This window comes from Chanos chanos, chromosome 1 (genome assembly GCF_902362185.1).
Source record: "Chanos chanos chromosome 1, fChaCha1.1, whole genome shotgun sequence".
Lineage (NCBI taxonomy): Eukaryota > Metazoa > Chordata > Actinopteri > Gonorynchiformes > Chanidae > Chanos > Chanos chanos.
Genome location: NC_044495.1, coordinates 3,107,344 through 3,130,425, shown reverse-complemented (window position 1 = coordinate 3,130,425; position 23,082 = coordinate 3,107,344). Strand labels below are relative to the sequence as shown.

Here is a 23,082-nt window from a genome sequence, read left to right as displayed (position 1 = left end):
AAGCCACTACAACACACATCACACTTGTCAACAACGACACAATACACATGCAAGCACATATATCATTCATTCAAACTAATGCAAAACGTGCTTAAATTCACATATTAAGTGTGAGACAGCAGTTCTTTAAAACATTCATGTTTTCATATTCATACAATCTTTTTTTTTAAACAATCACCAGTATTCGCCAATATTTATTTTCCAATTTCTTTACCAGAGGAAAAGTTACCAATAGCTGTCTCACCATGGAGAGCTAAAAATTCAGAATATTCTTAAGTGATACATTTTCTGCCATGTCATGATTTTACTTATGGAATCAGTGGTTGCCATCCACCCTACCCCATCCCAACACTCTCTCTCACTACAGGCTTAATGACAACAATGTAACAGAAGAAGGCTGTGCTGCTCTGACTTCAGCTCTGACATCAAACCCCTCACACCTGATAGAGCTGAATCTGAGTGGGATTAAACTAGGAGACTCAGGAGTGAAGCACATCTCTGCTCTACTGAAACAACCTAACTTTAAACTCCAGAGACTGCTGTAAGTAAACTGTCAAAGAGCCTGTGATGTAGTGAAATACACCAAACAGACCTTTGGAGTCAAAAGAAAAGACAAGAAATCCCAAACAAAGAGTTATATATTTTACAATAGAGCTGAACAATTGATTTCAAATGGATATCGCGATTTGAAACAGTGCGATTAGGAAATCGCAAAGGCTGCGATTTTGGATACATGTTATAGAGCATGTCTGACCTATGGTTCCTCAGAATGCTGCAGAAAGTTCCACTGAATTGAATCGGCCATCCCAACGTTCAGCGGTCCCATATTTCTCCATAATGACAGCTGAAAAAAATGAATGACGGCTGCCATTGACAACGTGTATTGTGTTTCTGATTCACATCTTCATATCATTCCGCCAGCGGTCCGTTCACTTATCGTAACAGAAATAAACAGTGTATCTGCAATAAGTTGACGAGTCTATAGGTAGCCTAAAACGTTGCTATGCGACACTTGCAACTTAAAAGTTCGGTTTGCTAGAAGGACTATTTTTCTCAGCGGAAGCCACGAAACAGGAATAAAATCGTTAAAATAAAGCGTTGTGTGAAGTTTCTTTTATCATTTTGGCAAGTAACCGTATAATAAGCGGGTTCCTGTTCGTCCTGCCGGGATTTATTATTCAATAATGACTGGTGGACTATACATTATCCCTTACATGATTGATTGTTCTGTGTTGTATGCCAATCAAAAATGTAATAAACACATGTTGGAAGCAATTCCATATCTTTAAGTTATCGTCTTAGCATTAGAATATAGAGCAGTTAATATTTCGATGGTATCTCATGTGGTAATGCTCCATCACGTTTTAAACCTTTTACACAGTGAATATTGAAATGAAACTTGGCTTAAAAAATTATATCACATATCAAATCAAAATCGCAATGTGTGTCAGAAAAATCACAATTAGATATTTTCCCCAAATTGTTCTGCCCTGTTTTACAGTACATGCTTTCCAGTCCTGCTGTGTGATTAGAAAGTCAGTTGTGTAAGGCTGTAGTGTTGCCGTACTTTTATCAAAACAGCATTAAGAACAAACCTAAAATGGAATTTGAATTATTCTCTCTCTCTCTCTCTCTCTCTCTCTCTCTCTCTCTCTCTCTCTCTCTCTCTCTCTCTCTCTCTCTCTCTCTCTCTTCTATTTGTCTGTAGTAGGTGTAACTAGTAGGCAATAATAGAAGAAGGCTAAGATTAAGGATTTCTAGTGCTAGATCTAAGTGAAGCTAGAATAAATTCTCTCTCCTGATTAATGTTTGTGACCAAGATCAGAGTAAGAGCTTTACACAGTTTCCTGCTCTCCCCCTAAAGGCTTGAAAACAACAGTGTGACAGAACAAGGCTGTGTCGCTCTTGCCTCAGCTCTGACATCAAACCCCTCACACATGACAGAGATGAATCTGAGTGGGAATAAACTAGGAGACTCAGGAGTGAAACACATCTGCACCCTACTGAAAAATCCAAACTGTAAACTCCAGAAACTGCTGTAAGTAATATGATGGTGAACAAAGATGTACATTTCTAACATGACTTTGTATAGATGTAGTGTTTACATTAACATCTGTGATATGTCTATGACAGTAATACCTCATATTACAAAGACATGATGGGTTATAGATATTACTCTTTAACTCCCTCCTAAGGCACAGTAAGGCCAGTAACAGAAAATGAACATTTCCAATTGTTGATTTTTTTAAAGGATATGTTTTTGGCTGCATCAATGAAAAACTCCTCTGTTTTCTCTAGACTTTCAGACTGTAGTATAACAGGTGAAGGATATGCAGCTCTGCCTTCAGCTCTTAAATCAAACCCCTCACACCTGATAGAGCTGGATCTGAGAGGGAATGACCCTGGAGACTCAGGAGTGAAGCTGGTCACTGATTTACTAAATTTACTTAATAATACCGAGTGTAAACTGAAGACACTGAGGTGAGAAAATTTCACAAACGAGCCTGAGATCTCTCAGTGTTTCCAGCATTCTGTTCACCTTTTGAATGGCTGAATTTTATTTGTTAAAATAATTCTATATGATACATCAGTCTCTAGAAAAGAAAAGAGAAGTTATATCTAATTTCTTATCGCTGCAATAGAGCTGTAGAACAGTAATTTCCACACCAGACTGACATGGTTAGAGTTAATCATTTTAACTTCTATTATTCCAGTGTACAGTTAATCATGTTCTTTGTAAACTAAACTGGGAACACCCCCAGACTCTAAAGGGGGGGGGGGGGTTCGGAGCAGCAATGACATATATATGTGTGCATATGTGTGAATATTTTTTTAAACAGTTCATGCTCCTCTCTCTACAGGTTGTTGGAAACTGATGCTGCAGATAAAGCTTATGATTTTTTGACTTGATGTTTAGGCAGAAAGCCTTTAACCCACTCAGAGCTGGATCTTGCCTTATATCTTTCTCAAATATTTAGGAAGATTGTAGCAGTAGACAGTTATTGAATGATTATTAACATAAACATACTCTTCCTTTCTCTGTAGGTTGTTGAAGAGTGATGCTGCAGAGAAAGCCTGTGATTATCTGACTTCAGTTCTCAGTAAAAACCCCTTACTCCTGACAGAGCTGGATCTGAGTGAGAAGAAACCAGGAGACTCAGGAGTGAAGAAGTTCTGTGCTCTTCTGGAGGATTCACACTGCAAAGTGAAGAAACTGAAGTTAGTGGTTTAATTTCTTTCATTTGTCTGTTTGTTTGTTTATTTGTTTTTTGTTTTGTTTTATTTAAACCTGACAACAAAAGATCTTCCAGATATAAAGAGAGTGGATGACATTCCTCTTTGTTTTCCCCCAGTGTACTGAGTGCCAGAAAAGCATTACTGTACTGTAAGAGCAGGCACTGGTTTTCATATACATTAATACGGGGAACACCCACCAAACATTAGAATAGTAGAGCAATAGATATTGATGAGATTTTTTATGTCTGTAATATTTTATTGTAGCGCTACACTAAATCTAAACAGTTTACTGCAGAAGGAGTAAAAATATTAAAACACTGATATTTTCAACAATAACGAGTATTTACCAATATTTACTTTCCAATTTGTTTAGCATATGAATATTTACCAATAGCTATCTCACCATGGAGAGTTTAACTTTCAGAATATTCTTAAGTGATACATTTTCTGCCTCGTCATGATTTTACTTATGGAATCAGTAATGGTTGCCATCCACCCTATCCCACCCCAACACTCTCTCCCACTACAGGCTTAATGACAGCAGTATAACAGAAGAAGGCTGTGCTGCTCTGACTTCAGCTCTGACATCAAACCCCTCACACCTGATAGAGCTGAATCTGAGTGGGAATAAACTAGGAGAAGCAGGAGTGAAACACATCTCTGATCTACTACAGAATCCACACTGTAAACTCCAGAGACTGCTGTAAGTAATCTGACAATGAGTGTATGATGTAGTGAAATACACTAAACAGACCTTCATAGTTGTCATGGAGGGACAAGAAATTCCAAGAATAGATTTACATATTCTACAAAGTACAGTTTTACAGTAACACACAACAAAAGAATGTACACAATTATATTACCAGTATTATAGCTTTTTTTCACAGAACTGTTTGCTGCCTTTAAAAATACAAAACAGCATTTACGATTGTTAAGCTCTGAGCTCAGTACATAAAGAATGTTTCTCTCTCTCTTTCACTTCTCTGTCTGTTTGCATGTCTGTCTGATTCTCTCTCTCACTCACTGTCGGTCTACACACTTAATGACCCTAACTGACCACACATTTATCTAACTCCCTGCAGACTTTTCTGTAATTTCTCAGTAATTTTATGTATTCTCCTTCTAATAAACTTCAACTGTCTCAGTGCCAGTCAGAGCAGAAAAGGGTCTCAGTGCTGGGTCTTAATTCTGTAATGTTGTCAATAAGACAGATAAGTAACTAAGTAAACCCTCTCATTTTACTCAGTTGTGCTGACTGAGTCAGTAACAGGATCACACTTCTCACAGTTCCAAAATCTGTAACAGATACAACACAGACAGTGCTCCATCCAGGAGTATATTAGTGTGTGTGTGTGTGTGTGTGTGTGTGTGTGTGCACATGCATCTGTGTGTGCATACTAAGGGTTTTTACTTCTAATAAAACTTGATTCTGTTGCAGTTCACCTACGTAACCCAAAACTAAAATAAAACAAAAAGTTGATTTAGTTTTTTACTCTCTCCCTCCCTCTCTACAGACTTAATGGCAGCAATATAACAGAAGAAGGCTGTGCTGCTCTGACTTCAGCTCTGACATCAAACCCCTCACACCTGATAGAGCTGAATCTGAGTGGGAATAAACTAGGAGAAGCAGGAGCAAAACACATCTCAACTCTCCTGAAGAATTCAAACTGTAAACTACAGAGACTATTGTAAGTGATGTGAAGCTGAGCCAATATTAAACATTTCTAATGTAAATTAATTATACAGATCTTTGATATTTTTAAAGTAGTAGTAGCACATTTTAGAGGGACTTCGGTTGATATAAAAGTCCAATCTTAATAACGTGAATAATGTTTGACATTTATCACATTACCATTAAACTCCTTCCTAAGACCCATTAAGACCAAAATTAAAAAAATGATCATTTTCTCATGTAATGAACAACTGTTCTTTTTTTCAGTGATGTGTTTTTGCCACAACAGTGACAGACTCTTCTTTTCTCTCTAGAATCGGATATACCTCAAAAACAGTAACCAAGTAACTAGCAGCTTATAAAGTGAGCAATGTGTGAATGATTAAATATAAAATGGCAAAAAGAAATTCTCCTTCTCTAGACTTTCAGACTGTAGTATAACAGGTGAAGGATATGCAGCTTTGGCTTCAGCTCTTAAATCAAACCCCTCACACCTGATAGAGCTGGACCTGAGAGGAAATGACCCTGGAGACTCAGGAGTGAAGCAGCTCACTGATTTACAGAAGGATCTAAAATGTAAACTGAGGTGAGAACATTTCACAAGACATTTTATAGTCTCTTGATGTTTCCTGTGCTCAGTTAAGCTTCCTGAGTTTCTGAACTTTGTTTGTTATAATAACTGCTCACAAATTATGAAGTCAGTTATATCTGAATTTATTAGCAGGCCTAAGAAAACTATCTACAGATTCAGTTAAAGGCTCCAGAACTGATTTCCACTTCCAACTGATGGTCAGTTAGTAAACTGAACTGGGCAGTCCTAGACTCTACAGATGGATGTGAGGAGCAGTGAGATAAATAAGACACTTTATAACATCAGTTTATTCTTCCTCTCTACAGGTTACTGAAAAGTGACAGTGCAGAGAAAGCCTGTGAATATCTGACTGAAGCTCTAGGTACAAACCCCTTACTCCTGACAGAGCTGGATCTGAGTGAGAAGAAACTAGGAGACTCAGGAGTGAAGCAGTTCTGTGCTCTACTGGTGGATTCACACTGCAAAGTGAAGACACTAAAGTCAGTGTCTTGATTTTTTTGATCAGTTTGTTTTTTTTCAACTGAGGAATGAAAAATTTTCTAGATGTGACATGAGAAGAGGACTTTCCTCTGTGTTTAATTCTAATGTGATGATGGACATAAAAGCATTACTGTACTGGAAGAGCAGGCACCAGTATTATGTATTAAATGAGGAAACACTGACAAAATATTGTACTGAATATTAGTCTCATGTTTTATTTGCATAATATTTAGTCCAGTGTTACATGAACTCAAATACTTTATTCCAAAATAAAAGATGATGTAACCTTTCAGCAGTCACCAGTTACCTAATGTTTCCTTATGGGGTTATTTAACCAAGGAAATTTTACCCATATTTTCCTCACCATGGAGAGCTGAATGTTCATAATAGTTGGTGATACATATTCTAACATTTCATCATTTTACCTCACAATTAATAATGGTTCTCTCTCTCTCTTTATTTTCTCTCTCTTTATTTTGCTTTCTACAGGCTCAATGACAACAGTATAACAGAAGAAGGCTGTGCTGCTCTGACTTCTGCTCTGACATTCAACCCCTCACACCTGATAGAGCTGAATGTGAGTGGGAATAAACTAGGAGACTCAGGAGTGAAGCACATCTCTGCTCTACTGAAACAACCTAACTTTAAACTCCAGAGACTGCTGTAAGTAAACTGTCAAAGAGCCTGTGATGTAGTGAAATACACCAAACAGACCTTTGTAGTCACAAAAGACAGACAAGAAATTCCAACTGTGGAGTTACATTTTCTACAAAGCACAGTTAAACAGTAACATACTATGGAGACATATGTGTGATTATAATAACTGTAGGTTCCAATGAATAAAGCCTCAGTCTGATGCTCTACTGTCTCCCTTCATCCAAGTGCACATCCAGAGAACTATCCACAAGATCACTCAGTCAAATTTAACTGTTTACTTTGACACAAAAAATACTTTACACAGAACGTTGTTCATTCCAAAGTTTTCAAACCAATGGACAAGATTCAAGAGAGCATAATTAATGAGAAAAAGAGGCCGAGATAAATGAGAGAGTGAGAGAGGTCAAAACACTGCATGGCTCCACTCTACTCTTGACTTACTCGCGAGAGTAACAAGCCGCAATTAAAGGTGCATGTGATTACCAAAACAAAGGACCTATTCCCAAATATTACAAATGACATCTTGTGCATTTTAAATCAGTCACATGCCTTTTAAGTGCAAAAAATCAAACAATTAACTTATTGGATTACTGTAAATATGAAATGTAAATAAATCAGCTTGTAAATAATGCCAATATTGTAAATAGCCTTTCCAATTTCTACTAAATCAATGAGCTAAACAAATTGTTGATGTCTTACATATTAACTTAAATTATTGTATGCTAATTAATCAAATATTTATATTTTGTCAATAAACTGCATTTAGGCTCCTACTATATCAGTGTAACAGCTGTGTTGTCCAGTAGTGTTACTTTGCTTTTATCAACAGAGTATACAAAAACAAGAGTAAATACAATTTTTCTTTTGCTTCAGGTTTAGTAAAGAAAAAAAATGTTCATTCTCTCTCTCTGTCTGTAGTCAGTGTAATTAGTATAACAGAAGTGATAAGAGCTACAGTGCTCCTCTGTGCTCCCAGTCAGAGCAGGGTGGGATCTCTCTACTAAATCTTAGTTCTGTTATGTTAATAATAAACAGGGGGGATGAGTCGTTTGATTAACTGCAGTATTAGATGTCAGTGGAGCCAAAACATTGTTGTCTCTGTGGTGATGGATTTTTGTGACCAATATAACAATAACAGCTTTATTCTGTTTCTTGCTCTCTCTCCCTACAGGCTTAATAACAGCAGTATAACAGAAAAAGGCTGCAAAGATCTGACTTTGGCTCTGACATCAAACCCCTCACACCTGACAGAGCTGAATCTGAGTGGGAATAAATTAGGAGACTCAGGAGCAACAGAGATCTCAGGTCTACTGGAGAATAAAAACTGTAAACTACAGAGACTGCTGTAAGTGAACTGATAAAGTGTATTATGTAGTGAAATATACTGTACAGGTCACAATGGAAAAACATTAAATTCCAACTACAGCATAACATGTTATATGAAGCACAGATTTACAGTAACATAAAATAAGCATATGTGTGATTATGATATCAGTATAACAGTTGTACTGTCTAGTAGTGTTGCCTTACTTTTATCAATGGTTATGCTATGGATATAGTACAGAAAGAATTCTTCCCTCCCCCTTCTCTCTCTCTCTCTCTCTCTCTCTCTCTTTTTCTGTGCTCAGTGTAACTAGTACAAAAGAAGAAGGTTATACTACTCTTCCATAATCTCACTCCTTATCATTTTACCCACACTGTTTCTGCAATGTTTAAAGACCTTTTTTTCTGTCATTTCTCATTCATTTTTATGTATTCTTACTGCCCTATGATAATATAACAAATGTCACAGTGCCAGCCAGAGCAGGATGGGACCTCTACTAAATCTTAGCTCTGAGATGTTAACAATAAACAGGGGGATGAGTCGTTTGATTAACTGCAGTATTAGATCCCAGTGGAGCCAAAACATGGTTGTCTCTGTGGTGATGGATTTTTATGACCAATATAACAGCAAGGGCTTTATTCTGTTTCTTGATCTCTCTCCCTACAGGCTAAATGGCAACAGTATAACAGAAGAAGGCTGTGTTGCTCTGACTTCAGCTCTGACAAAAAACCCTTCACACCTGATAGGGCTGAATCTGAGTGGGAATAAACTAGGAAACTCAGGAGCGTTGGAAATCTCAGGTCTACTGAAGAACAAACACTTCAAGCTACAGAGACTGCTGTAAGTAATCAGACAATGAGTGTATGATGTAGTGAAATATACTATACGAGTCACAATGGGAAAACAGGAAATTCCAACTATAGCATTACATGTTATATTAAGCACAGAATTACAGTGACATAAAATAGAAATGTGTGATTATAATATCAGTGTAACAGTTCTACTAGTAGTGTTGCATTACTTTTATCAACGGTTATGCTGTGGATATAGTACAGAAAGAATTCTTCCCTCATCTTCTCTCTCTTTCTCTCTCTTTTCTGCAGTCAGTGTAACTAGTATAGAAGAAAAAGGCTATGGTACTCTTCTGTAATCTCTCTCCTTACAATCACTTTACCCAAACAGTTTTTACAGTGTGCACAGATGTATCTTTTGTCTGTAGTAAGAGTAGCCTGATTAACTGAATTGTCTTAAACGCTGTTGTCAGCTGAATCACACTGATGCAGTCATTCTCTTCATAGCCCAGTACAATGTGGATTACAGAACAGAGGCTATTCAGGAGTATAAAATCTGTGTGTCTGTGTGTGCATACGTAATTTCAGCTGTATTAGATCTCAGTGAAGCCAAAATATGGCTGTCTCGGTGTTGATGGATTTTTGTGACCAAGATAATAAGAGCTTTACTCTGTTCCTCAATCTCTCTCCCTACAGACTTAATAACATCAGTGTAACAGAAGAAGGCTGTGCTGCTCTGACTTCAGCTCTGACATCTATTGTTCATTCTCTCTCTCTCTCTCTCTCTCTCTCTCTGTCTGTGGTCAGTGTAATTGGTATAACAGAAGTTATTAGAGCTACAGTGCTCCTCTGTATTCTCACTCCTTATAATCACAAAACTAAACTCATTTTACAGATGTGTCTCATTTCCTCTAGACTAGAGTCTCTGTGTTGAGTCTTTGTTCTGTGATGTTAACAATAAGCAGGTGAATGAGAACCTGGATCGACTGCTTGTTTTTGATCACTTGTATAAACTGAATCATATTAACAGGGTCACTCTTCTCACAGTTCAATACTGTGTGACAGATTCAGTGCAAACAACAGTCCAACCAATAGTACATCACAGTGTGTCTGTGTGTGTGCAACTAGGATTTTCAGTGATGGATCTCAGTGAAGCCAGAATAAGGTTGTCTCTATGGTGAATAATTTTATTCTCCAAAATTAAAATATTCAGAGCTTTACTCAGTTTCCTGCTCTGTCCCTACAGGCTCAATGACAACAGTATAACAGAAAAAGGCTGTGGTGCTCTTACTTTAGCTCTGACACAAAACCCCTCACACCTGATAGAGCTGAATCTGAGTAAAAATAGACCACGAGACTTAGGAGTGCAGCACATCTCTGATCTTCTGGAGAATAAACACTGTAAACTCCAGAGACTGACGTAAGTAAACTGATAATGAGTGTGTGATGTGGTGAAATACACTGAAGTCCTTAATAGCAGCCAGAGAGGGATAAGAAATTGCAGCTGAGGAGTTACATTTTCTATAAACCACAGTTTTACAGTAACATACTGTAAAGATATATGTTCGATTATAATACCAGTATAACAGTTGTGTTGTCCAGTAGTGTTACATTACTTTTATTAATGCAGCATAAAAAAAAAAAACGAAATATTTTTGTTTGTTTTGCTCTGGGTTTAGTACAGAAAGAACTTGTTCATTTGCTTGTTTCTCTCTCTCTCTTTCTCTGTGTGTAAGTAGTATAAGAGAAGAAGGCTGTACTGCTTTACTGTGTTTTTACTCCTTATAATCACCAACCCACACTGATTCTACAGTAATTATGTGTAATTGCATATGTATCTCATTCAGCTATAGAAAAACATAACTATCCCAGTACCAGACAGTGGAGGATAGGATTTCTCTACTGAGTCTTATGTCTGTGATGTTACCAGTGAGAAGATGAACAAGCAGCTTGATTAACTCTTTTTCATAATCAATGCTGTCAGAATCCCATACATACAGTAACTCTTCTCACAACTCAATACAGTACAGCAGATACAACACAGACAGCAGTCCATTCAGGAGTATACCTGTTTTTGTGTGTGTGTGTGTGTGTGTGTGCATACTTTTTTCAGTATTAGATCTCAGTGAAGGCAGAGAAAGGTTGTCTGTGTGGTGAGTAATCTTTGTGATTAAGATAAGAATAAGAGCCTTACTCTGTTTCTCTCTCTCTCCCTAAAGGCTTCAGAATTGCAGTAAAAAAGAAGATCGCTTTAGTCCAATAGCTTTAGCTCTGACAAAAAACCCTTCACACCTGACAGAGCTGAATCTGAGTGGGAATAAACTAGGAGACTCAGTAGCGATGGAGATCTCAGGTCTACTGAAGAACGAAAACTGTAAACTCCAGAGACTGCTGTAAGTAAACTGATAAAGTGTATGATGTAGTGAAATATACTATACAGGTCACAATGGAAAAACAGAAAATTCCAACTATATCATTACATGTTATATGAAGCACAGATTTACAGTAACATAAAATAAGCATATGTGTGATTATAATATCAGTATAATAGTTGTACTGTCTAGTATTGTTGCGTTACTTTTATCAGTGGTTATGCTGTGGATATAGTACAGAAAGAATTCCTCCCTCCCCCTTCTCGCTCTCTCTCTTTTTTTCTGTGCTCAGTGTAACTAGTACAAAAGAAGAAGGTTATACTACTCTTCCATAATCTCACTCCTTATCATTTTACCCACACTGTTTCTGCAATGTTTAAAGACCTTTTTTTCTGTCATTTCTCATTCATTTTTATGTATTCTTACTGCCCTATAATAATATAACAAATGTCACAGTGCCAGCCAGAGCAGGATGGGACCTCTACTAAATCTTAGCTCTGAGATGTTAACAATAAACAGGGGGATGAGTCGTTTGATTAACGGCAGTGTTAGATCCCAGTGGAGCCAAAACATGGTTGTCTCTGTGGTGATGGATTTTTATGACCAATATAACAGCAAGGGCTTTATTCTATTTCTTGATCTCTCTCCCTACAGGTTAAATGACAACAGTATAACAGAAAAAGGCTGTGTTGCTCTGACTTCAGCTCTGACAAAAAACCCTTCACACCTGATAGAACTGAATCTGAGTGGGAATAAACTAGGAGACTCAGGAGCGATGGATATCTCAGGTCTACTGGAGAACAAAAACTGTAAACTCCAGAGACTGCTGTAAGTAAACTGATAAAGAGTGTATGATGTAGGGAAATATACTAAACAGGCCTTTAAAGTCACAATGGAAAAACAGGAAATTCCAACTATAGCATTACATGTTATATGAAGCACAGATTTACAATAACATAAAATAAGCATATGTGTGATTATAATATCAGTATAACAGTTGTACTGTCTAGTAGCTTTGCGTTACTTTTATCAATGGCTATGCTATGGATATAGAACAGAAAGAATTTTTCACTCCCCTTTCTCTCTCTCTCTCTCCCTTTCTCTCTCTTTTCTGCAGTCAATGTAACTAGTATAAAAGAAGGCGGCCATGGTACTCTTCTGTAATCTCTCTCCTTACAATCACTTTACCCAAACTGTTTTTACAGTGTGCACAGATGTATCTTTCGTCTGAAGTAAGAGTATTGTGATTAACTGAATTAACTGTTGTCAGCTGAATCACACTGATGCAGTCATTCTCTTCATAGCCCAGGACAATGTGGATTACAGAGCAGAGGCTATTCAGGAGTATAAAATCTGTGTGTCTGTGTGTATGTGTGTGCATACGTAATTTCAGCTGTATTAGATCCCAGTGGAGCCAAAACATGGTTGTCTCTGTGGTGATTTTTATGACCAATATAACAGCAAGGGCTTTATTCTGTTTCTTGATCTCTCTACCTACAGGTTAAATAACAGCAACATAACAGAAGAAGGCTGTGCTGCTCTGAGTTCAGCTCTGACATCAAACCCCTCACACCTGATAGAGCTGAATCTGAGTGGGAATAAACTAGGAGACTCAGGAGCGAAGCGCATCTCTGATCTACTGCAGAACAAAAACTGTAAACTCCAGAGACTGCTGTAAGTAACCTGATGAAGAGTGTATGATGTAGTGAAATATGCTATACGGGTCACAATGGAAAAACAGGAAATTCCAACTATAGCATTACATGTTATATTAAGCACAGATTTACAGTAACATAAAATAAAAATGTGTGATTATAATATCAGTGTAACAGTTCTACTAGTAGTGTTGCATTATTTTTATCAACAGTTATGCTGTGGATATAGTACAGAAAGAATTCTTCCCTCCCCCTTCTCTCTCTCTCTCTCTCTCTCTCTCTGTCTGTAGTCAGTGTAATTGGTATAACAGAAGTTATTAGGGCTACAGTGCTCCTCTGTATTCTCACTCCTTATATTCGCAAAACTAAACTCATTTTACAATTAGCACAGATGTGTCTCATTTCCTCTAGAGTCTCTGTGTTGTGTCTTAGTTCTGTGATGCTAACAGTAAGCAGGTGAATGAGAACCTGGATTGACTATTTGTTTTCCACCACTTGTATAAACTGAATCATATTAACAGGGTCACTCTTCTCACAGCTCAATACTGTGTCACAGATTCAGTGCAAACAACAGTCCAACCAATAGTACATCAAAGTGTATCTGTGTGTACAACTAGGATTCTCAATGATGGATCTCAGTGAAGTCAGAATAAGGTTGTTTCTATGGTGAATAATTTTATTCTCCAAAATTAAAAAATTAAGAGCTTTACTCAGTTTCCTGCTCTGTCCCTACAGGCTTAATAACAGCAGTATAACAGGAAAGGGCTGTGGTTGTCTAGCTTTAGCATTGACACAAAACCCCTCACACCTGTTAGAGCTGAATCTGAGTGGGAATGAACTAGGAGACTCAGGAGTGAAGCACATCTCTGATCTACTCAGGAATCCAGACTGTAACCTACAGAAACTGCTGTAAGTAAACTGATAATGAGTGTATGATGAAGCATACTAAACAGACAATTATAGTCACAATGAAAAGACACGAAATTCCAGTAGCAGAGTTACATGTTCTATCAAGCATCCTGATTTTTACTGTGGCAGACCATAACTATATATGTGTTATTATTATAACATTATAACACTTGTATTGTCCAGTTGTGTTGCCTTCCTTTTTTTCAACTGAGCGTTAAAAAAAGCCTAAAAATCATTTGTTTGTTATGCTCTGGATTTAGTACAGAAAGAATTCTTCCCTGTCTCTTTCACATTTAATAATATAACAACTGTTATTATCTCAGCGCCAGCCGGAGCAGGACAGAACCTCTCTGAGTCTTACTTGTGTGGCGTCACCAGTTATAAAGTGGATGAGTTGCTGGAATGACTGTTTTTGTGTTAATCACTGGTTTAGGTTCCAATGAATGTAGCCTTAGTTTGACGCTCTACCGTCTCCCTTCGTCCATGTGCACATCCAATAATTTATTCACAAGACCACTCAGTATAGTTTAACTGTTTACTTCCACACACAAAATTATTTTATACAGACCGTTGGTTATTGCAAACTCATCGAAAACCAATGGACAAGATTCGAAAGGGCATAATTAATAAGAAAAAGAGACCGTGATAAAAGAGAGAGCGAGAGAGGTCAAAAAACTGTGTGGCTCCACTCTGTCTTGCCTGACTCCCCCCCTCTCGCGAGAGTAACAAGCCGCAATTAAAGACACATGTGATTACCACAACGAAGGGATCAATTGCCTATTCCCAAATATTACAAATGAAATCTTGTGCATTTGAATCAATCATATGTCTTTTAAGTGCAAAAAATCTAACAATTAACTTATTGGACTACTGTAAATATAAAATGTAAATAAATCCGCTTGTAAATAATGGCAATATTGTATGCCAATTAATCAAATATTCATATTTTGTCCATAATCTGCATTTAGGCTCGTACATCACCGGCCCCTAATTGTTATCAATGTCCTTGAAACAATTACCGAAAAAATTTTAACTTAAAGGAGCCTATATGCCATGTTACTTAGTTAAAGTTCAAGTATTTAAAGAAATCTTCTCCATCTTCATCTCGTCCCAAACGAGGATTTGGCTTCCGAACAGCTTATCAATTATCCTCAGATTCTTGAAGAAGGCATAGCTTCGTCACTGGGCGACAAAACTCATTCGTCTTGGTCTTAACTTTCACCTGACGAACAAGGCCTTTCTTGTCAGGAAAAGTCTCCACAATTCTTCCAAGTGGCCATGAATTTCTGGGTGACGTGTCATCCACAGTCAGCACCACGTCATAAACACAGAAGTTTCTGCCAGGTGTGGACCATCGTTGACGTTCTTGGAGCTGTGCGAGGTATTCTTTGCATCAGCGTTTCCAGAAGACGTCCGCGAGGTACTGGACTTGCCTCCATCTGCGGTTAGCGTACTGGTCATCCTTGTTGAATAATCCTGGTGGTAGCTCGGGCTTGACCTTAAGCAACAACAGGTGTTTGGGCGTTAAGGCCTCTAAATCATTGAGGTCTGAAGATACCATCGTAATGGGTCTGCTGTTTATGACAGCCTCAGCTTCACACAGCAAGGTATAGAGACCTTCTTCATCCAAAGATTGTTCCTTCACTGTGATGTTCAGAATTTTCCTCACTGAGCAGATCAGCTGCTCCCAGCTTCCTCCATGGTGAGAACCTGCTGGAGGATTGAAGTGCCATTGGACACCTTTCTGTTGCAGGTATTTTGTGATCTTGCTGGTGTTCCATTCTTCGATTGACTTCAACTCACTGTCAGCCGACCGGAAATTGGTTCCATTATCTGAGTACATCTCTTTCACTTGTCCTATTCTAGCAATGAATCTTCTGATAGCGTTTAGGCACACATCAGTGTCAAGTGAGGATGCAACTTCTAGATGTACGGCTTGTATGGCAAGACATGTAAAGATGACACCATATCTCTTTACTTGCCCTCTTCCTCTTTTCACCAAGAATGGGCCGAAGTAGTCGACACCAACTCTTGTGAATGGAGGATCGTCAGGTAGGACCCTGCATTTTGGTAGATCTGCCATGAGCTGCTTGCCAGCGGTTCCATGTAAATTTTTACAGGTGACGCACTTGGACAAGAACCTTCTAATGGCTCCATTCGCTCCAGGGATCCAGAATCTTTGACGCACTTGAGCCAACATGTGATTCCTTACGGCATGAGCTGTGACGTCATGAATGTGACCCAGAACAAGCCTTGTGATGTGCGAATCTTTAGGCAAGATGGCCTGTTGCTTGGAATCATCTGGCATAGCTGTTCGGCTCAACCTTCCTCCAACTCTCATGACTCCATCTTGGAGTACTGGATTCAGTTTGTAGAGTGAACTACTTTTCTTAACCCTTTGATGTTCCTTTAGCATTACCAAGTCCTTCATGAATCTTTCCTTTTGACAGTACTTCACAATTTCTGTTTCTGCTTTGGTCAAATCCTCACAGGTTAGGTGTGTTCCTTTGAAAGCTTTCTTGAACTGATTCATTTTGCTTTCTTCGTTCAATGAGTTTTGTTCCTTTTTCTTTGCCTTCAGTTCCTTAAGCAAGTCCTTCAATTTCAGAAACCAGGCAACTGCACGTTTTAGCCTTGTCCAAGATGAGTAGTGGGTCATCAACTTGTCCGTTGCATTTTTGGGCTCTTGCGCCTGAATGAAATGCACTTGAGTTAATCTTTTGACCTCCGGATCGTTGATGTCCAGCGTTCCAGGATCTGGATTCTTGGGCCACTGGTCTTGTGCGCAAAGCAAGAAACCTGGTCCTGAAAGCCAACTTTCATATTTCAAGAATGCCTCAACAGTCTGCCCTCTTGAGACGTGATCAGCAGGATTCAGAGTGCTTATGGACATATCTCCACTGTGAAGTCTGAGAGTGCAGCAGAATTGTTGAGATTCTATTAGCAACGAAAGTCTTGAACCTTGTGCTGTCACTGCTCAGGTACTTTAACACAGCCGTGCTATCCGTCCAAGAGATTGAATTGTGAAGTTCCAGTTCAAGCTCTTTCCTCAGAAGCTTGTCCATCTTGATTGCAACTGTGGCTGCAGTCAGTTCCATTCTCGGTATGGTTGGACACTTCAAGGGCACGACCTTTGCCTTTGCCATCATCAGGGTGGATTGTGCTTCACCAACTGCATTTTGCAGGAGTAAGTAGCTTGTTGTTCCATAGGCGTCTGTGCGAAGACTGGAGCACCAAACTGCTTTGACTTGACACATCCGTTAACTCCAAATTTCTCAAGCTGCTGCAGACCTGAGATCCAGCTTTTCCAGCTCCTAACAACACCGTCTGGCAGGTCTTCATCCCAGCTGTACTTCTGCCGGCACAATTTTTGAAGGATTCTTTTGGCAGGCAGTACTACTGGAGCAAGAAAGCCCAATGGGTCAGAGATGGAACTGATAATGGAAAGACCTCTCCTAGTGTATGGTGGATCTTTGAGATTGATCTTGAACTTGAACTGATCTGATTCAGCACACCACTGGATTCCCAATGCTCTCTCCATCGGCAAGTTGTCTTCATCCAAGTCCAGATCTTGAAAACCTTGTGCTCTATCCTCTTCGGGGATTGAGTTGAGCAACTTCTGGCTGTTGCTTGACCATTTTGTTAGTCGAAAGTTTATTAGCCAGTGCCTTTATGTTAGCTGTGTTGTCCAAGTCTTCCATATAACTAATATCTGTCATTGTGTTGGAGCAGCCTGTGAGGAATAAGGCGAAGGACTGTAGTGCAGAGCCATCTTCAGGCTTAATTGTCTGCCAATCTAAAGCCTCTTTTATGTAGGCTTCCGCTATTTTGTAGTCATCACCAAAAAACTCCTTTAGCATTTGTTTTGCTTTAACATAACCTTGCTGAAGGTTCCATGTGGATGCAGCTCTTAACCAATTCATGAGTTTGTCCGCTTGTGTATTGCAGCAGAAATTATAGGCAATCACGACTATCACTAGTGCGGCCTTTAACACCATGTTCAATAGATCTGATAAAGTATTTATTTTCAAGCGGGTCACCCTTGAATGTTGGAATTGTGAGATCAGGAAGTAATGATGCCTCGTGATTCTTCACAAGGTATTCAGTGACGTTTGCTTGTTGAGAGATGGCCTTGCATAGACTATCAAATACTGATCCGTCATTGACTTCCATGTTAGGTGAAGGCGAAGCTCTTGGAGGCATTTCTGGCTGAATGTTGTAATTAACAGCGGGTGGTGGTATGCCATGCTGTGGTAATGGTTGTACGGGAACATTCACCTTTGTTTCATCAATCTGTTCGTCAACTTCAGTGATGCTCCTGTGTATTCATATCTTTGCAAAACTGCCATTTTTGCATCCAACTCAGCAAGAGCAGTCTGCATTGCATGCATCTCCTTCCTGGCCTTTATTGCAGCTTCTATTCTTTTCTGCTCAGCCTCAAACTCTGCCTCTCGCAGTTTCTCCTGAGCCTCCCTACATCCCTTTTGCGCATGCCAATCTGCTTCTTCCCTTTCTATGGCTAACCTCTCTTTTAAACCTGCAGCCTTTACCTTTAATGATGCGTGTTCCATCTCTGCCTTTATTCTGACTGAGGAAGATGATGACAGCACACTTCCACATTGTGATCCGGATCTGCTTGAGCATTTGGTGGTTGATTTTGATGATCTCGATTTTGATGATGTGGACCTATTATCTGTGTGCATTACTCATCTATCACACTCTTCAGCCTGCTCAGAACGTTTCATGACCTCTTTCATCCATTCCTCGCATTTCCAGAAGAAACCATTTATTGATTTATTTTTAGAATCAAACCAATTCTTTTGATTATCCAAAAATTCCTCCTCATCCATAAATCGTCGGAAAATTCTTGGTGCAAACAATTAAAGTCCACATGCAATTTATGTTTAACAATGGCGGCATTTGCATCGTCTTCCATTAATTGCTCAATTTGCTTTACCAAGCTAGTTATTTGGGATAGCTTATACCTGAATTTGTCTAGTCTTTTGTTCTTCTACAGCCTTCTCAGTCATTTTTAATATCCGTTTTTCACTTTTTTGTTCATCCATAACAATTGAAATTTTCCACACTTAATTAGTAAAAATGCCGAAGCACCACAGAATGAGCTTTACATGCGCTACACTTCTAACCCACCGCCCAGTCATTCTCGTAGGCTAGCTTCAACTAGCAATCCAAGGCAAAGCAAGGAAAGATACGACTTACAGCTTGTCGTCTTCTTTTTTCCCCCAAAACCACCGTGATGTCCGTTTCGAGTCAGGCCGTTCCAAAGTCCATTAATCCGTGCAGAGCTAGTTTTTTGACTATAATTTAGGTTCCAATGAATGTAGCCTTTAGTTTGACGCTCTACCATCTCCCTTCATCCATGTGCACATCCAATAATTGATCCACAAGACCACTCAGTATAGTTTAACTGTTTACTTCGACACAAAAATGTTTTACAGACCGTTGTTCGTTGCATGGTTATCGAAACCAATGGACAAGATTCGAAAGGGCATTATTAATGAGAAAAAGAGACCGAGATAAAAGGGAGAGCGGTTAAAAAACTGTGTGGCTCCACTCTGTCTTGCCGGACTCCCCCCCTCTCGCGAGAGTAACAAGCCGCAATTGTACATGTGATTACCACAACGAAGGGATCAATTGCCTACTCCCCAAATATCACAAATGAAATCTTGTGCATTTGAATCAATCATGTCTTTTAAGTGCAAAAAATCTAACAATTAACTTATTGGACTACTGTAAATATAAAATGTAAATAAATCCGCTTGTAAATAATGCCAATATCGTATGCCAGTTAATCAAATATTCATATCTTGTCCATAATCTGCATTTAGGCTCCTACAACTGGTATCAGCAGAATTCCTTTATTACAGTCATTTCTCACTGTAAGGTTGTCCTTACAGTGATTAATAAAATAAAAAATAAGATCTTTAATCAGTTTCCTGTTCTCCCCATACAGGCTTAATAGCTGCAGTATAACAGAAGAAGGCTGTTCTGTCCTGGTTTCAGCTCTGACATCAAATCCCTCACACCTGATAGAGCTGAATCTGAGTGGGAATAAACTAGGAGACTCAGGAGTGAAGCACATCTCTGCCTTACTACAGAATCCACACTGTAAACTCCAGAGACTGGAGTGAGTATTGCACAAATATTTATTTGCTTATTTTTAGGTCATAAATAACTATTTAAGCAGTTATGAATTAAAACCCTTTGCATTATTAGAAGCATTTGACGTTTATCTTATTGCAGAAAATCATATTATTAAAGACATAAAAAGAGAAAGAATGCACTAATAATATTTTATCTCTCAGTGTCCAAAACTAGTGTTGCGGTATCAGACACGGACATGCTGCAATTAACAATATATTAACATCATATCATGATGTCATATACGTAAATATTGATTTTCCCATTCACCAACAGAATATGTGCTATCTTTTATTGTTTGTTATGTATTTTGTGCACTGCCTCTGGCGGGGAGCCACCCCTGTTGTTCCTGCAGGGGCAGTGAATGGTGAACAGTGAGTGCCTGTGCACATGTCTCTTACCTGGTGGAGTCTCCAGGTTGGGGGAGGGGCTTAATCAGAGTGGGCATGGAGCCACCTCAGTCAGTCAATGCAGCTTTTGGGATTAAACCAGTCTCTGGTGTGATCATTGGCCTGTCAATAACCCAGACACCTGTATATAAAGACGTATTGGTTCACTTCATCCACAGCTCCCTCAGTCTCTTAACTGCCTGTAGCTGTTATTGCGTCCTAGCACCTAACTTTAAATGTACATCAGTAATGGTATAAGAAAGCTTTGGTCAGTCTTCACTCATCAAATACACTTAAAGAGTTTTTTTCTGATATTTCCCTGTCTTGGTAATGGACAAATTGTCATGTGTATCTGAATCTACTCAATACATTAGAAATTTCTTGTGACTTAACTGACTCAGTTATGCATTGGGTACATTTTGATCACAGACTCCAATATGGTAGAGAGACCCCCACTGTCAGAGACTGTCATTTACAGCATTTCTGTTGTATGTATGAAATATCCTTAGTCTACAAGAACAATTTTAATTTCATCTTAAGAGCTAAGTATTCCAAATATTTTAACACAAGATGTATTTCTAGACTCAGAAATAAAAAAAGTTCTCTGATCAAGTGAAGAATCCAGACTGTAAACTTCAGAAAGTGGAGTGAATAAAAAATACTTTAATATAATGCAATATGGAATAGTGAACAGACGTTGACAGTAATAGATTTTTACAGCGATAGGGGTACTACACATTAACCCAGACCCAGTCTCTATAGACATTCCACATTCACAAGACAACTGTAGAGTGTGGGGACACTGTCGGATGAACTTAAACTGTATGTGCATCAGACAGCAGGACAGTTACTTTTCTCCTGTAGTCCCACCCATTGTCTGACCAAAGAAACAAAACAGTGAACGATTAAAATCATTTGTTTGTCGTGCTCTGGATTTAGTACAGAAATAATTCTTCCCTGTCTCTGTCTCATTCCATTTAATAATATAACAACTGTAACTATCCTAGTGCCAGCCAGAGCAGGTGAGAAACTCTCTACTGAGTCTTACGTCTGTGGTGTTACCATAGGAATGTGGATGAGATGCTGGAATGACTGTTTTTTGTTCATCACTGGTGTCAGCTCAATTTCTTTATTACAGTCATACTTCTCACAGACCAGTACAATGCAACAGATAGAAGACAGACAGCTATGCATGTGAATCTTTCTGTATGTGTGTGTATATATACCTGGGTTTCTTAAATGTAAGATCTCAATGAAGCCAGAATAAAGTTTTCCTATCAGTGATTATGTTTTTCTCACCAAAATTAAAATTAAGATCTTTATTCTGTTTCTTGATCTCTCTCCCTCTACAGGCTAAATGACAGCAGTATAACAGAAGAAGGCTGTGCTGCTCTGGGTTCAGCTCTGACATCAAAGCCCTCACACCTGATAGAGCTGCATCTGAAAGGGAATAAGATAGGAGACTCAGAAATGGAACAGCTTTCTGCTCTAGTGGAGGATCCAATCTGTAAACTTCAGAAAGTGGGGTGAGTAAAAAACACTTAATATAATGCAATATGGAATAGCGAACAGACATGGACAGTAATAGATTTTTACGGCGATAGGGGTACTACACATTAACCCAGACCCAGTCTCTGTAGACATTCCACATTCACAAGACAACTGTAGAGTGCAGGGACACTGTCGGATGAACTGAAACTGTATGTGCATCAAACAGCAGAACAGTTCATTTTCTCCAGTAGTCTCACCCAGTGTCTGACCACAGAAACAAAACAGTGGAGGGTTATGTCATATTAAATAATAATAATATAAACAATAATATAAATAAACGTAACCTTTAATAGTTCTGCAGGGCTATAGCACAGCTGCCCAAGAAACAAGACTTAATAAACCCTGATATTAGCTTTTATTACCCAAGCAATAAATGGCATTGCCTAAAATATGACAGAATATATTTACTACCAGCATATGTTACTGTGACACAGATGTGCAGTTTAGTGACTATAGACATCTTTGTAAGGGCTTGTGACAGGCAGCTAAACAAAAGCTTCACTTACACAGATTAGGCTGATGGACACTCTGCTTAGTTCTCAGAGACTAATGTCATAGATATGGAGAGATGCTGGATGAATATGCGGGATACATTTAAATTTAACCCAGAATGTCATCCCAAAAAGTCACATGACAGGCCAGGTGGGGTATACCGTAATTCTACTACTGAGGGCAAGACTAAGAACCATGATAAACAGCAACGAAAAACAGGCCAAGGTCATAACACAAAAAGCCAAACAGGACATAGGGATACCATGAAGAGAGTAAACAGGAACATTAATTCTCAGGATAAACACTGGTCAGTGCACTCAAGAGAATGAGAGACTTCACAAGGAACACAGAGGGATGTACAGTATACATAGTACCAACATTCTTACCATTGTTATAAGTGCACTTACACCTCCGGAACACCGGGGGCATTATACAGATTTTGCCAAGTCCTGATAAACTATGGAGAAATTACTCTAAATGTCTTATCTGGGCATGCAGGTGTATTGTTATATGTGGGGGCATTTTTTGACCATAAAGTGGCACTGTCCAGTGGTGTTAGTAGTTTAACCACTAGACTGGCACTTAACCCTGATTTCAGCAATTTGCATCCACTTTCAAAAAATCATCACCACTCGTACATCATAGCTAATTAGGTATATAGCAAATATAGCGAAATGATATTTATCCTGGCATATTCACTGTTAAAGAATGTAAATAGTTGTCCATTAAAAATCATGCCTGATTTCAGTCTTAAAGCCCACTGACACACCAATTTTTGAATGATGTAACAGGCTCAAGT

At 38.7% G+C, this 23,082-nt stretch overlaps 1 protein-coding gene across 1 annotated transcript; it reads left to right on the top strand.

Annotated features, from left to right (window-relative positions):
• Positions 1 to 1,946: 1,946 nt before the first annotated feature.
• On the top strand, positions 1,947 to 19,841 carry LOC115820086 (ribonuclease inhibitor-like). Its single transcript, XM_030783552.1, has 10 exons — positions 1,947 to 2,038; positions 2,299 to 2,481; positions 2,671 to 2,679; positions 3,058 to 3,219; positions 4,752 to 4,925; positions 5,331 to 5,495; positions 7,810 to 7,983; positions 11,780 to 11,953; positions 12,626 to 12,799; positions 19,664 to 19,841. The coding sequence occupies exons 1-10, from the start codon at positions 1,947 to 1,949 to the stop codon at positions 19,839 to 19,841; spliced, it is 1,485 nt and encodes a 494-aa protein (XP_030639412.1).
• Positions 19,842 to 23,082: the final 3,241 nt, after the last annotated feature.

Coding starts and splice junctions, on each gene's coding strand:
- LOC115820086 (XM_030783552.1), top strand. CDS start 1,947: ATGAATCTGAGTGGGAATAAACTAGGAGACTCAGGAGTGAAACACATC. Junction 3,220..4,751: donor TGCAAAGTGAAGAAACTGAA/GTTAGTGGTTTA, acceptor CCCTCTCTACAG/ACTTAATGGCAGCAATATAA. Junction 11,954..12,625: donor TGTAAACTCCAGAGACTGCT/GTAAGTAAACTG, acceptor CTCTACCTACAG/GTTAAATAACAGCAACATAA.